The 15447-nt window shown below is 42.6% G+C and overlaps 1 protein-coding gene across 1 annotated transcript; it reads right to left on the bottom strand.

The window, feature by feature from the left end:
- Positions 1-1196: 1196 nt before the first annotated feature.
- Positions 1197-6481, bottom strand: si:ch211-195b13.1 (STKc_SGK domain-containing protein). Its single transcript, XM_027018974.3, has 13 exons — positions 6289-6481; positions 5623-5698; positions 5107-5182; positions 4956-4999; positions 4798-4855; positions 4573-4656; positions 4249-4380; positions 4018-4130; positions 3782-3905; positions 3574-3669; positions 3300-3455; positions 3109-3198; positions 1197-3002 (listed from the first exon to the last, which is right to left on the bottom strand). Exons 1-13 carry the CDS (start codon positions 6356-6358, stop codon positions 2835-2837), a joined length of 1287 nt encoding a protein of 428 aa, XP_026874775.1. The 5' UTR covers positions 6359-6481; the 3' UTR covers positions 1197-2834.
- Positions 6482-15447: the final 8966 nt, after the last annotated feature.

The following is a 15447-nucleotide window of genomic DNA, read 5'->3' as shown; positions in this document are numbered from 1 at the left end:
AATGAAGGAATCAATACTGAGCCGGGCCATCGAGCGACTACATTGATTAGAGTCACTGTGACATCATACATTACCTGGATGTAAAGAATGACATCTATTTCAGTTGACAAAGCAGATTCATTCTCACTTGGTGCCCTTACAGCAATATGAATGTGGTCAATTGGTCCAGTGACATTTGGGAACCTGAACATTGGTGCAAATTGCTCTTCAAAGTTGATCATGTAAGGAGATCTGATATACTAACATGTCAGTTTAGATATACAAGTCAATATGGCGGGTGTGATGGGACTTGTGGATGGCTGGCATATCCCTGACCTATAAGGTAATTCCCTCTGGAAGCAACCACTTGTCAGCTATCCGAGGGACAATTACCTTCAAGTGGACAGATTTGCAAAGTTGGTGTCTCTAAAACTGGACCCAAATGAGTACACCTTTCCAAGAGAATCGCTCTCAGAAAATCTAAAACAGCTCATTGACTTGTCATCATTATCGGGAAGAAAATGCTCACGGTCACTAAAAACACGTTGTTCCCGCCAAATGGAGCACTGAGCTGGTTAATTCTCTGAGCTGGAGGCAGATATGAAGTGAGATCTGCAGCTGTTCAGTTGGTGTGGTCTTCTAATAATAAAAAAAAAAGCCATTGTACCACAGATAATGTAGCATCCATTCCAGCCTTTAGATCTGTGAATGTGTAATTACAGTTGTCTGCAGCCTGTGATTATCCACCTGTAACTACCAACCCATAATGAGTATGTTTCATTCAAATACGGGATTAACTAATTGAATTAATTCATAGAAACAGGCTAATTAACTGGTCAGCACAATTAAATAAAGAAACACACCAGAGAAAACACTGTTTAGACCCAAGTACTTTTCAGGAACAAATAACCTGTATACAGTAATTATGGAAATGCATAATTTAATATGAACTGTTACATGGGAGGAAACTGTGCATTTTGCTATGTTTCCATACTTTACATGTTTTGAGTATAGCTCTATGCATAGATCAAAGTTTCCTTAAATATATGCTAATTTCACATCAAGCATGTCTTCATAAATTCCAGTTTCACATTTCAGACCTGTTTCTGATTATAAATGAGGCCCTTGGAATTGGACAGACCAGCACATCTGGACCTTCTCTGTGCAAATGTCCTCATTCCAGTTTGCCCAGAAGGAAATAAAAAACTATAACACACTTTTAATCACCCAGATAAGGGTGTTCGTTAATGATTTTATTCAACATTTAATAAAGATCAGAATTAAATATTTCATAATTTCAGCATTTAAAACTTCAAAGCAGTATAGTACAGTATGACATAAATAAATATACATAAAAATGTATAAAATTAAGCAATAACTTCCAAATATGGAAGAAAGTAACTTGAACTGTACTGAATTACATTTCTATAGACGCATAATAGCACTGGTCCAATGGGGAAAAAACATATAATTACATGCTTACATTTCTGAAGGTACCCTATGAAAGGCCTGTCTATATTATTTAATACTATGCTAGCATAGCTAAAGCAGTATCGTCATATATGACAAGTAGCCATTAGCTACATCTCAAGTTTTTCTGTTTTATTTATTGTTCAAGCTAAAGTCATGTTTCATTGCACATTTCACTCTATCCAGTCTGAAAGCTGTGTGAGTGAAGGAACAGGAGGAAAAAACTTAAAATCCTAATATTCATAAAGCGTAGGGACAGTTGCATTTTGCGAATGAAAAGACATTCAGTTCTTTCCGTGCTACTACAAGAACAGCTGTGTATGATGCACACAGTTTCAGTACAATCTGTGCGGTGTTGCCACAATAAGCAAACACCTCAGGGAAAAAAACACTATTATAACAATATATTTAGTAAATATATAAAACATAGAGCCAATTTTGTGGTTTTATGATAAAAGTTCTATTCTTATTAACAAGTAAATGATAAATCCACACAACACAGTATAAAAGTGCTGGTTCGGGAGAAGGCAGAAGAAAGCATGTGTAAGTCACAATGTCCCATTCAGTGGTTTATTAGCATCTACTCAGTCATGGCTAATAAATCCGGATGATAGAAGATAAATTTTCTTTAATGGGATGCAAAACCCAATAACAACTGAGCTATCTTATCTACCAAAATGAAGACTTGACTGGTTTATATTTTAAGCACCACAATGTAATTGGTTGACGGAGTTGACGGAGAATATAGTGTGCGAGTATTTAAAGCAAAGTCAAGTCCAATCATGTCTGATTAGTAAAGCTGACACTTGTCAATATTAAAGAAGAAACTTTGCTAGCCTTTAAATGCCAACTATTTACTTCATGCTTTTCTCAGTCCTTTGTCTCCCCATTGTGCAAGGAAGCAAAAACAAACTACTATTCATTTGTTTGATCATTTGGAAAAGCAACAACAGAAAAACACCTTGCTGGTGCCAACATTGCAGGGTCCTTGTGACTTAGGTTTGTCCAAAGCCTTGTCATTATTGTATTTAATTCCTGAAATGTCCAGGCACTTCTTAGCTTTTCCTCAGTAATCATCAGTACAGTTCTGCAGTAGTCAGAGAAGAGTTCCAAACACAAACTTGAAACAAGCTTCCTTGTTCCAGAAACACTCATTCAGGTCCAAGATAAGATTCTCTTGAAGTCCGTAAACCCTGTGTGGGTGATCACAGTCTCACAAACATTGAGTTAGTTCCCATCACTTATACGGTATGTGTCAGTGTTCCAAGCACTTGTAAAAAGTGATAACGGCATTTTCCCCTGTGGTCCCTCCTGGGGTTTAACCAGCCTCTCATCAGTATGTTTCTCTTGGACTGCGGGGAGTGTGGAGGATGTGTCAGAAGCAGCTACTGGAAGGCAAACTCTGCCGGAGGGCCGTATGAGAAGCCTGGGAATGCTCCGGCTGCTTCCCGCACGCTGCTGGTCATGTGCAGGCTGTCCGTGCTGCACAGGGAGGCGGAGACAGGCAGATGTGTGAACTCAGGGTCAAAGTGCCGAAGGTCAGTGGGTCCGGTCTGTGGAACCAGCAAAAGACATCTGTCGTTCATACCCAAAAGCTTGAAATGTTTACTCCGGACGTTATTCATGTGATTGCGAGTATGCAAGAACCATCTGACTTACCACAGAGGGGAGGAATGGAGGGGTGACCTTCCTGGCCATCAGGTCATCCCAGTTAATTGGCGAGAAGAAGCTGTGATACTTGAGCTCCAGCTAAAACAGGACATCAGGACATTAGCATCCCATTAGCGTCCCATTAGCGTCCTGTGCATTAACCACGCGTTTGATCTCAGCACGGGCGTTCGCATACTTACAAAGTCGTCCTTGACACCCAGCCGCTTGGTGCGATCCTTCTGCAACAGACCCTCGAGCAGCTCTCTGCCTGCATTGGACATGTTGGGCTTCAGCACAAGATCCTTGTGAAGGATGTTGTTGTACATCTCGGCCGTGTTGCGGCTGTAGAACGGAGGCTAGAGAGAGAGAGAGAGAGAGAGAGAGAGAGTGAGATGTCTAAATTAAAATTGTATGCCAGGCTACAGTAGCGTTAAGTGTACTATACTGCAGTACGTCCTGTCGTTCTATACTCACCAGCCCATAGAGCATCTCATAGAGTACTGAGCCCAGACACCACCAGTCCACTGTACGGTCATAAGCTTGTTTCTGAAGGACCTCTGGAGCCAAGTACTGTGGAATAACAAACGCAAAATCAGACCAAAATGTGCCCCACCATTTCTTGTACTGTCAGTGTGACGGAGCTGAGCCAAGGAGAGTGCCAGACCGCCCCCCACACACCCACCTCTGGGGTGCCGCAGAACGTGGTCGTCGTTCCATTGGGTTCCAGCCCTTCCTTGCACAGGCCAAAATCAGTCAGTACGATGTGGCCCTGAGCATCCAACAAGATGTTCTCCGGCTTGAGGTCTCTGCAGGGAAACACAGACGATAGGATCAGATGCTATACCTGCCACGTATTATGGGGCAACAGCAGCTGACCGGCTCACGCACTGTCCCCCAGGGGGCGACGCGAGCACGTACCTGTAAACAATGTGCAGGGAATGGAGGTATCCGAGAGCGCTGGCGATCTCGGCTGCGTAGAATCTGGCCCTGGGCTCCAGGAAAATCCTCTCACGCTGCAGGTGGTAGAACAACTACAAGGAAAAAAAAAGTGCACTCTATTTGAACAGTGTGTCAATGAGTAACAACAAGTTAGCAACCATGAGCAGGCCAGAGCACAGTCGCGGTCTGGGGCGGGTCCTCGCTACACACCTCGCCTCCGTTGACATAGTCCAGCACAAAGTACAGCTTGTCTGTGGTCTGAAATGAGTAGTGGAGGCCCACCAAGAACGGATGCTTGATGTTCTTCATCAGCACGCTACGCTCTGCCATGATGTGCTTTTGCTGAGGCAAAGAGACAAAAAGTGGATGTCAGCATTATGTCGGCACTTTTACACACATCACCTGGCTAATCTCATATATCAGGCAGACTGTATCCAGAGCAGTTAAAGCTCATTTTGCTCTCGACTTGGTTATAATGATGGGTTCCTTACTTCTGGTTTGTTTGTTTGTTTACATTAAAGCATGGGGTCTCACCTCCTTCTTCTTAAGAATAATTTTCTTCTGAAGGACCTTCACAGCATAGTACTTCTCCGATTCCTTATGTCTGGCCAGCAGAACCTGGAAGAAGACAAAAGTCTGGGTGCTCAGTCAGAATTCACCAAAGTGGGCTACGATGGGAAACGACTAAACACACTACTGAACTACTACTGAACTGCTCACTTCTCAACAGACTACTGAACGGGGATAAACTCCACTCACCTTCCCAAAACTCCCCTTGCCAATAATCTTCAAGTAATCAAAATCAGATGGTTTTATCCTGTTAGAAGAAGAAGTACATTAGCGCAGGACATGTGGAACACTGAGCTGGTTAATTCTGGAGGAGGCGGTGAAGTGAGGTCGGTAGCTCAACTACTTACTGGGTCTCTTCAGCTAAAGAGCTTCTGGGACACGTCAGGCCGAACTGTTTCAAGAGAACAGAGATCGTGTTATTTCGTGCGCTCATATGCAGAGACTTCAACAACCTGGCTGCTGTGGAGTACTGTATTTGTGAGATTGTTTCATGCACACCTCTGCCGAGCTGAGGTCTTCCCGCCTTTCTTCTTTCCGGTTTTCGTCGATATTAGAGAATCCACCAACCTGAGAACTGAAGAGAATAAAAACATTAGCGCGCGTGGGTGGCATTGTTATGTTTTTTTTCCTCACCACTAGGAGGCAGGATTGCTAACATGCGACGTTGCATTTGCGAAATGGTGCGTGTGGCGGCTCAAGAGGCAAACTAACAGCATTGAATTAAATTTGAATTTGGAAATGGGCTTGCGTAAAGTTGGATAGCCGACATAGCCAGTCTCAACACGATTCTTTTAGACACGATTCTCCCTCTACACTGACCCGAAACACAAACACAGTGCACAGACAGTTAGGTCGCCACGAGGGGCTGTGATGAACGCATAAGAGTTTTCTGATGTGGAACCTCGACACCTGTCAGTAGGGTAGATTCTACAGCGCAGTGTTTAGATTGCATTGACAAGTATTTTCCTATCCCACTTTAAAGGTTTGTTTGTTTGTTTTTTTAAAGCAACTTACTGTTGGCAGATATGAGGGCTGGAGACTAGCTTTTGAAGGAAGTCGTTTAAACCCATCTTTCTTTCTTTGATGAAAGCTGTAAACGAAAGAGATGCATTAACGTCAGCGGCGAAGCCATAGGACGTCGGCGGCGGGAACACTGATGTTTTCGCCTTAACTATACCAGCGTTTTCATCTGTGCAATTTTTTTTCCCTAGTTACATTTTTATAGTTATAGCCTACTTGTTGCGAAATTCCCAACTCAGAAAACCGTTGAATTTACCATGTATTTTTATATCTATTTTCGAAGTTACATCTTAATTTTCCTAGCATTTTCTTAGATTTGCAGTTAAATTATAGTACAATATATCATATGTATATATTTTTTTGCAAATCAACAAAAACAAAAATAATTAAGCACTATACTTAAGCTATTTCGCAAACACATACAGTAAAATTAATAGCTGTGTGTATAGATGTGTATCTGATATGAACCTTCCAAAAAGAAACATGAGCTGTACGCTGTCCTGAAGCGGATGACAGATCAAAGGAAAAGAAGCCACCCGAACCACATATAAATAGCACATTCAGTTAAAAACAGGGGTGGAAAGAGATAAGTACTTAACAGTTAACAGTATCGTCTAGGCTACAACCCAATAAAAATCTGATTTTTAAATCACTGCTTACCGGTTAGAAGTGACATGATCCCTCTCATTCTACAATATGTCAAATCGCAGCGAGCCTCTTTAACAGCCATCGTTATAAAAACAGTAAGTCCAAGCGCAATAAGGGATGTATCGCCGAACAGGCAAGTTATTTAAACGCGCTGCAGCCCGAGCAGAGAAACGCTTCCTCGCCTTGCGCTCAGCGCCACTGTCGAGAGCTCGCGCGTCTCGAACGGCTATTTATACAGGGCACGTGGTTTTGGAGGCGAGGTCGTGACGTTGTGTAACCGCGGCAACGCTCCAGCCGTTACGGTAAACCCATAACTTTACGTTCAGATAGCTGGGCTGTGTGTGTGTGTATGTATGTATGTATGTATGTGTGTGTATGTATGTATGTATGTATGTGTGTGTGTGTGTGTGTGTGTGTGTGTGTGTGTGTGTTGTGTGTGTGGTGGGGGGGGTGACGGGCGCACTCTAGTGTGGCGGACCTTCAGAGCAGAATAAAACATCCGCCTCTGTTGTCCGCGGAAAATTACTGGCCGTAATCCGATTAAGGCGAGCAGATCTTTGCAGGTTTCAGTGACTATCTCTAACAACTAGTTTGACAATCTCACAATAAATACTTAGGCCTGTTTTAGAGAAAACAATGAGCATGAATGACAGCAAAGGGTCGTGTCTACACTAAAGCGATGCAGGAATCATGAAACAAGTACTGCGTAGACTTACTAGACGTATTTGACGGACTGTAAAACACATCTTGCTCTTTTAGATAAATTATTCTGAAACACGTAGGCAGCCGAGTGGTTCTGTTTAAAACACGTATGTTTGGTACTCTTTGGAGGAAGCACACGCATGAACAGCATGCAGCTCTGTAGCGATGCCGCGCTGCGATAGTGCCGGTGTTTTCTGATAAGCTCTGGCATGTGTTTAGGGGCGAGTCTGGATCTAGGACATCACCACACACGCACGCATCATTTCAGCAGGGTGGAGAATATGAAAGGGAAGATTTTGACCATTGATACATATCAGGTGATAAGGAAAAGATCCTCAATGCACAGACGTGACTCAGACTCTTTTTTACCCACAGGGCTCGGATGAGTTGAGGATCGTATCTTCCTCCACGGATGATGAAAGCACCGCAGTAGACAAACCAGGAAATTTCTCAGCCCTTTGAAACTTCCTTCATAAATTTGTGTCCTAAGTGTTAAGCAGCTTGGTTAAACGCATGCACAGATCACACGTCTGTTCCTTGACATGTGAAACCTGCCTCATGCTCTCACTGAATATCTTCCTCTGCATTTTTTATTTCTAACAGCCGGTATATGTTGGGTACAGTCTTTAGTCAATCGTAGTTGTCTGGCTTTAACATAGGTTCCCATCTTAAATGTAAAAATCTCACAGGTGTTATGAGTCATGCCTCTGTTTAATTCCGCCATTGAAACTTTGTTAAAGTATCTTATTTTTAATTACCTTTCATACGTTACATACAAAGAACAATATTAAAGGATAAGCGAGAGAGAAAGGATGGTGGATGTTTCGCATATAAAAGTTAAAAGCATAAAAGCATAGAATATAATTAAAACTGAATTGAACTGAGTTATTAATATTAATAATAATCAAAGGGGTTTCGTTCAATATAGTGGCCTAGGAAACTGCTAAGAGAGAATAAGGGTTCACTGGTGAGTATCCTCTAGGAAAGAGTTAACCTCAGCCAGCCAGACCTACTCTTTCCATGCCATAACCTGACACCATGTCTATTACAGGATCAGGTGACTTTGCATGCCAAGTGTGTCTGCATGAACCACACCAACACTTCTTATACCTTGACATCTCCTCTCTCTCTCTCTCTCTCTCTCTCTCTCTCTCTCTCTCTCTCTCTCTCTCTCTCTCTCTCTCTCTCTCTCTCTCTCTCCTTTTCAGGCTCCTTCTCAGGCTTCTCTTTTAAGAAAATCTGGAAACCCCATTGTAAAAGAGGCTGATATATGCCAAACAGACAGGTGGCCAAGCCAGCACTTCCGACGGCACTCCGTATTCAGTGACTCGCACGGGGATCTGTCGTCACTGACAGAGTTCCGGCTACCCCTCCCCCCCACCCCCGTCACTGCTACTTTCACTCTGTTACCATAGAGACGGCCATCCGTGCTACGCGATTGGAGGTGTTGAAGTGTGCACATTTGCATATGAGGGAGGCAGTGTGTTGCCTTGCTGGATTCCCCTCTGCTGTGCTGTAGTGGGTGACATGCGAGAATGACTCATCCACAATCCTCCCCCATCTCCCCTGTTTGCAGATAGCAGGTTTTACTGGGGGTTTCATAAGGACTTTCCCTCTCAGCCCAGAACCCTGAGCAGGGGGACTTCAGAAGCTGTCTGCCTTACAGCCAGTGAAGGGACTTTACAGACAGGCTCATGCCTGTGCACAGTGAACCCTAAAGGGCATTGTTTGTAGGTCTTTATCATTCTCTTCTCTCCAGATGTTTTCATATCTTCTTTCATGTCCTCTGTTCTCTCTCTCTCTCTGGCCAAGACTCAGTTAAGGTGTTCTAAAGCTATTTTTGTGAGAAATTGGCTGAAATTGCTTTATTTTAATAGAAACATCTATTGAATGGTCCTGCATGATAATATAAGAACAAATTTGGCTACCAAAGAGAAAAGCTAAATTAAAATGAAATCCATCCATAATTAAATGTTTCATCATATAAAAAAAAATTTCAAATGTAAATGTAAAATGTTTAAATCCCCTGTTAGTCCCCCTAATAGCATTCCATATCCCTGCCCTGTCAAGACAAGGTTTAATATGTATACCCATGCACAAAAAGTGGGTGAAAATCCTGTAAGAATCGTATATGTAAGAATCGTATATATATTCACACTGAAAAATCTTATATTAAACTTTATACCTTATATTAAAACATACTTAGTATAAAATCTATATGTATCTGTAATAAAAATGTTAAAGGGGACATGTATGAAAACTATGTTATTGTATTTGAAATAGGTCATAATTTTGGTTTATAATAACGAACACACTCTAAATCATGATCAAATATGATCATATATGACTTTTACAGATCTTTTGCATATAGATACATGAACCCATATGCAAGTGTTTTTTTGTCTTATCTTTTAAATCCTATTATCCATGGATTAATAAGATTTTCTCAGTTTTACATCATTCGGTAAAGTCATTTGCTAGTACAGGTCTCACCAAAACATTTACTGATCTCTAAGACTGAGTGAATAGGCAAGGCCAACAAGGTGAGCCCAGATCCTTCTCCTAGATGGATGTTCTCAGGGTGTCATTGCTGTACACACATAATGAGCTGTACTGCTGGACTCAAGGCTACTCCTACACAGTAAACTGTGTCCCTGGTTATGACAGGGATTGTATCCTCTTACAAGGAAGGTGGGAGAAGACTGGCAGCCTTTGTTTTGTCTGTGTGGAGGACGCAGGCACTGAAAGAGAGCGTTTGTTCTCGCTGCCTGCCCTTCACGCAAGTGTGAGATAAAATAAAGCAGAGAGCAGAGGGTGAGATCAACTCCCACAATACTAGACCAGAGTGATGGATGGATGGATGGATGGATGGATGGATGGATGGATGGATGGATGGATGGATGGATGAGTGTGTGTGTGTGTGTGTGTGTGTGTGTGTGTGTGTGTGTGTGTGTGTGTGTGTGTGTGTGTGTGTGTGTATGTGTGTGTATTGGTGGATGGATGGATGTGTGTGTGCATGGGTGGGTGTGATGAATGGATGTATGTGTGTGTGTGTGTGTGTGTGTGTGTGTGTGTGTGTGTGTGTAGAACAGGCCTCTACTGCTTGGGCTCCTGGCTGTTTTAAGCTACAACTACAGAGAACATTTTACAAAGTTAAATGAAGGTAACAACCCAGGAAATAAACCACGTAAAAATACTCGTAAAAATACCTGCATATATAAGCATATATAAGCAAAATTATAAAGAATAATCTTTAAATAAGCTCTTTCTGTTTGAAAATAAAAGTACATAAGGAAAGATCACAATAAGAGAAAAAACTCTTCAGGGGCAAAATAATAATTTATGCTCAGCTGTGAAGCAGAGCTGGGGAGACATACTACATTGTCAATGCAAAAGACAAAGCAGTTAGGACTGGAAACTATGGACCTGACTACTCATAGTGTAACTACAGACTTGACTGCCCTCCAGAAAAATCTAGAATCCAGCATAATTCTCAAATGTCATAATTTTCAAAACTCAAAGTCAAAGATTCCTGAGATGATAAAATGCAAAGTTCTTACCTATGAAGGATTTCTTGCCAGTCTTCATGTCTGTGTGGTTGTCTGTGACTGATGAGTGTTGGGGTTAGTCCTTCTTCGAGTGTGTAAGGGGACAAATTGAGTTAAACGGTAAGAGGTTTACTGTCTGTATCTGTATCACTGTGAAATCATCCACAGAGTGTTTGTGTGTGTGTGTGTGTGTGTGTGTGTGTGTGTGTGTGTGTGTTTGTGTGTGTGTGTGTCAGACAGAAGCTCTCTGTCTTTTAATGATGGTGTAGTAAAGGCAGACTTGTCCCTTCAGTCTGGCAAATCGTTTCTTCCACTCTGTTCCCCTTGCTCTTTCTTCCCTCCCTCTCCCTCTCTTTCTCTCTCTCTCTCTCTCTCTCTCTCTCTCTCTCTCTCTCTCTCTCTCTCTCTCTCTCTCTCTCTCTCTCTCTCTCGCCCAACCCCCCTCCTCAGTGAGAACTTCAGCCATTATGTCGTGATGCACCTGTGCTCACCTCTTTCTCGTTGCCCGGTTGCACAAACAAAGCAAACACAGGTGTCAGGTGACAGCTCTCAGGAGCATCCCAACCCTGCTCTGGGAAGACTGCTCTCTATGTTACAACCACACAAGCCCTTGTCAAAAAATATCCTCATGATTGCACTGTAAGATGGTGATAACTAACTCACTCCTCTCCTTCAGTGGCTGTAGCCCAGTGTAAAGTGCAAAGCTTGCTAAAATCCCCCCCGTTCCTCACTGGGACTCAGTACTTCCATGACAAGGAATTATATGGCCACGCCTGCATTTCCCATGAAGTACAAATAGGTCACTGCTGATATGAGGAAGGCCGAGCTCTATGAGGAAGATAGTTATTCTCAGAGCTGTTCACTGGGATCTCTACATGTTTTCTTTAAAAGTGATTGCACATTGCTGGCTCTGTGTGCTTGTAAAGGGCTGTGGAATAAAAGTTCAGCCCCATTAACACCTGCAGGACCTCTAGTGGAGTTTAATGATGCATTAAAGTCATGTAGTTAAATGGCTTTTCTAACAGTCACTTGTTGATGGGTGCTGTATGGATGTCTCACTAATTTCTGATAGACAATCAAAAATTGTGATTACCCTGTCTTTGTGCCTGGACTGTGTATCTCTATCGGTGAAGCAGTCAAGTGCTGAGGTAATGGCTGTGGGTAATGGAGGGTGTCCACCCTCCGTGGTGGGTGAAATTGGTTCTTCTGAGACATACTGATTAACAGCCTCATGGCTGTCATGTAAAGAGGTGGGGGCATGGGTGGGGTGTGATGACACAGGAGCTTAAATTCCCCACAGCTCCCTTAGAGCCATATTATCATCCACCTCGGTCTAAGGATATCTCCATATTTATGACCCTCTGTAGATCCTCAAAGCCTCTCAAATGGCCACAGCTTGAAGAGACTGCATTAAAACAATTGCAGCAATTGAGTGGTGATGCGTCTTTATCGATCCCAACCTGCAGGAACTCTATGTGTGTGGACTGGCGCTAATGCTAGCAGCGCTAGTGCTAATGGTGATGGTACTATCGGCGCAGTCAATGGTGCATGCGCAGAGCCCACCATAGAACAGTGCCCTCTAATCATCACGGAGAGTGACGTGAGGAGAGTGTTTAAAAGGGTGAATACCAAGAAGGTGGTGGGACCAGACGGGATCTGCGGGAGGGTCCTCAAAGCCTGCGCAGACCAGCTAACCGCAGTATTTACCGACATCTTCAATCTCTCCCTGACGCTTGGTATCGTCCCGTCCAGCTTCAAGCGATCCACCATCGTCCCCGTCCCAAAGAAACCTCGACCCTCCGACCTCAATGACTACCGCCCTGTTGCCCTCACATCAGTCGTGATGAAGTGCTTTGAAAAGCTAATCAGAGATTTCATCACATCTTCACTGCCAGCCTCCATGGACCCACTGCAGTTTGCATACCGCCACAACTGCTCCACTGATGATGTAATTGCACATCTGCTCCACACCACACTGACCCACCTGGACAAAGGGAGGGGTAATTATGTCAAAATGCTGTTTGTCGACTACAGTTCAGCATTTAACGCTATCATCCCCTCCCTACTCACTACTAAGTTGGAGGATCTAGGACTGCATACATCCCTGTGCGACTGGATCTCCAACTTCCTAACAGACAGACCACAATCAGTACGGGTGGGCAACTGCGCCTCATCCACCCTCACCCTCAGCACTGGAGCTCCTCAGGGTTGTGTCCTAAGCCCCCTGCTCTACTCACTGTACACCTACGACTGCACAGCCACTTCCAGCTCTACCATCATTGTCAAGTTTGCTGACGACACCGTTGTCGTGGGTCTGATCTCGGACAACGACGAGTGGGCCTACCTGGTGGAGATTAAACACCTGGAAAACTGGTGCCAGGAAAATAATCTCCTCCTAAACATCAGTAAGACAAAGGAGCTGATCGTGGATTGCAGCAAGAAGCAGGAGCGGCACTACCAACCTGTGAGGATCAGTGGAACCACGGTGGAGAGAGTAGATAGTTTCAGGCACCTTGGTGTTCACATCTCGCAGGACCTGTCCTGGTCCTGCCATACCAACTCCCTAGCAAAGAAGGGTCGTCAGTGTCTTTACCACCTCAGATGCCTAATAGACTTCAGACTGCCCTCCAAGGTACTGCAGAACTTCTACACCTGCACTATTGAGAGAATCCTCACGGGGAACATCACAGTTTTGTTTGGGAATAGCACCAAGCAGGACAGACAAGCACTCCAAAGGGTAGTGCGTTCAGCAGAGAGCATCACTCACACGGAACGTCCTGACCTGCAGACCATCTACTACAAGCGGTGCCAGACCAAGGCCAGGAGGATTGTGAAGGACCTCACCCATCCCAACAATAGTCTCTTCTCTCTGTTGAGGTCAGGGAAGCGCTTTCGCTCCCTGAAGACCAAGACAGAGAGACTGAAGAGGAGCTTCTTCCCACAGGCCATTCGGGCCCTGAATCAGGGAAACTGATAAACTGTGGGGACCACCACCACCATGTAACATAACTGTATATATATTCAATGACTGTATATATATTCAATTACCCATGTAACAAAAAAATAAAACTGTAAATATGTCTTTTTACAAAATGGATCTGTACATTCTGTACATTGTGTACATACATATATACACAACCATATACATTGTACAATGTGTATATAAACATAATATACATATATTGTACATACATTGCTAATATATTTTTGTACATATATAGAATATATATTCCTCTATGCACCCCTGTTTTTCTTTTTCCTTAGTTTGGGCAGAGCACTCTCAACCATTTCACTACGAGTTATATTGTGTATGACTATGTATGTGACAAATAAACCAAACTTGAAACTTGAGCTCTAAATCATATTCCAGGTTATTCCATGTTATTCCACTTCTCCTGGAGCAGTCTAATGACATCAGTCCAGGATAGAACGGAGAATTGTGTTTTTTCTTCTGTTTATCGACTTCCCAGTGACTGCTGCTGTGGAGCAGAGTGAATGTATGTTCGCACTGTGGATGTCACAGGGGTCGCACTGAGGTCAGATGTTTACAGATGTTTCCCCTGAGATTTTTGGTGTCAGATGCCTGGTGGCCATGATTTGCCCCACAGAACACACAAAAGCACATATAGCCACTTGGACTCTATCAGCACAGAAACTGAATCGGGTGGAATTTTTTTGTACTATTCAGTATTTCTGTTTGAAGTCACCACATTTCAGTATGACTGGAACTTCATGGGTCAGCGATGTTTTGCAGCATCTCACATCTAATTTTAGCATTCACAGAAGAGGAAACAGGAAGCAGAAGACATTACTTTAGTTCCTCCTGTACTGTAACATACAGTTCTTCCAGCACCCTCAGACAAACTGATGCTTTTATTAATGATTATTTATGTTAAATATTATTTTTACATGATGGTTAAATTACCTTTAACATTTAAATATCAATGTCAAATGTGAATGTGATGTACTTCTCTGTCACTTCATCTGTTGGTAACGTATTTGGACCAACAAGATCATTTATTTTTAAAATTTTGTCATGAACCACTGATTTAAAACTTTTTAGTTATTAAACTCACATTAAACCAAACCATTTTGTATACATTTCCATTTTTATCAAAACTTTACACATGTTTGAGTGGCCACACCCTATGTGAACTTTCTGAAAGAAAATTGTTTTACAACACTGAACATTTCTTAAATACTTGATATATACCCCCCCCCCCACATATCCCTTTTGATGTTTTCCATTATGCATGAGTGACATTATAATTCACAAATAACATTTCTGAAACTGATTAATTTGGAGACCTATCGAGTACTGTAAGAATCTATAATATGCAGAGATGATTTTATGTTATATGTGATATGTTAAATTATTTTTTACCCATTTATCTGACTGGAAAAGAGACTTTCCCAGGATAGTTGCTAAATTGTGTATACTCTGAGTTTAAAAGGCATGAACACAGTGTGCAATTCATTATGGGGGTGTATTGTTTTCTTGTCGTCACTGAATCAGTTTAAGGAAACATCTCTTTAGTCAGCATTGAGGAAATACATTTGCATGTGTCCTATTGGGTGTTTCGACATGTGTCAATTATGGCATCTTTTCACCACATGGCTTTGTCAGAAGTTATGCAAAAAAAAAAAAAAAAAAAAAAAAGGTTGCTTAATCAATTCCATCATTCATATAAATTAGAATCTTAATCCAGTTCACTGTGTAAAATCCAGCCATGGTCTACACTGTTCTGACAGCCCTGGTTTCCTAAGTCATCTCCCATGACTGGTAAGATGTAGACAAGCATGTACTTAAATTCAAACAGACACACACACACACACACACACACACACACACACACACACACACACACACACACACACACACAGGGAGAGAGAGGGATCTTGGAGAGGGTAGTTGGCCCAG

Source organism: Electrophorus electricus, chromosome 2 (genome assembly GCF_041902795.1).
Source record: "Electrophorus electricus isolate QZ-2024a chromosome 2, ASM4190279v1, whole genome shotgun sequence".
In the NCBI taxonomy this organism is placed as follows: Eukaryota; Metazoa; Chordata; class Actinopteri; order Gymnotiformes; family Gymnotidae; genus Electrophorus; species Electrophorus electricus.
The sequence above is the reverse complement of the archived record's forward strand: the minus strand, read 5'-3'. Positions and strand labels throughout refer to the sequence as shown.

Coding starts and splice junctions, on each gene's coding strand:
- si:ch211-195b13.1 (XM_027018974.3), bottom strand. CDS start 6,358: ATGGCTGTTAAAGAGGCTCGCTGCGATTTGACATATTGTAGAATGAGA. Junction 4,856..4,955: donor TCTTTAGCTGAAGAGACCCA/GTAAGTAGTTGA, acceptor TTCTTCTAACAG/GATAAAACCATCTGATTTTG. Junction 3,199..3,299: donor TGGGTGTCAAGGACGACTTT/GTAAGTATGCGA, acceptor GTCCTGTTTTAG/CTGGAGCTCAAGTATCACAG.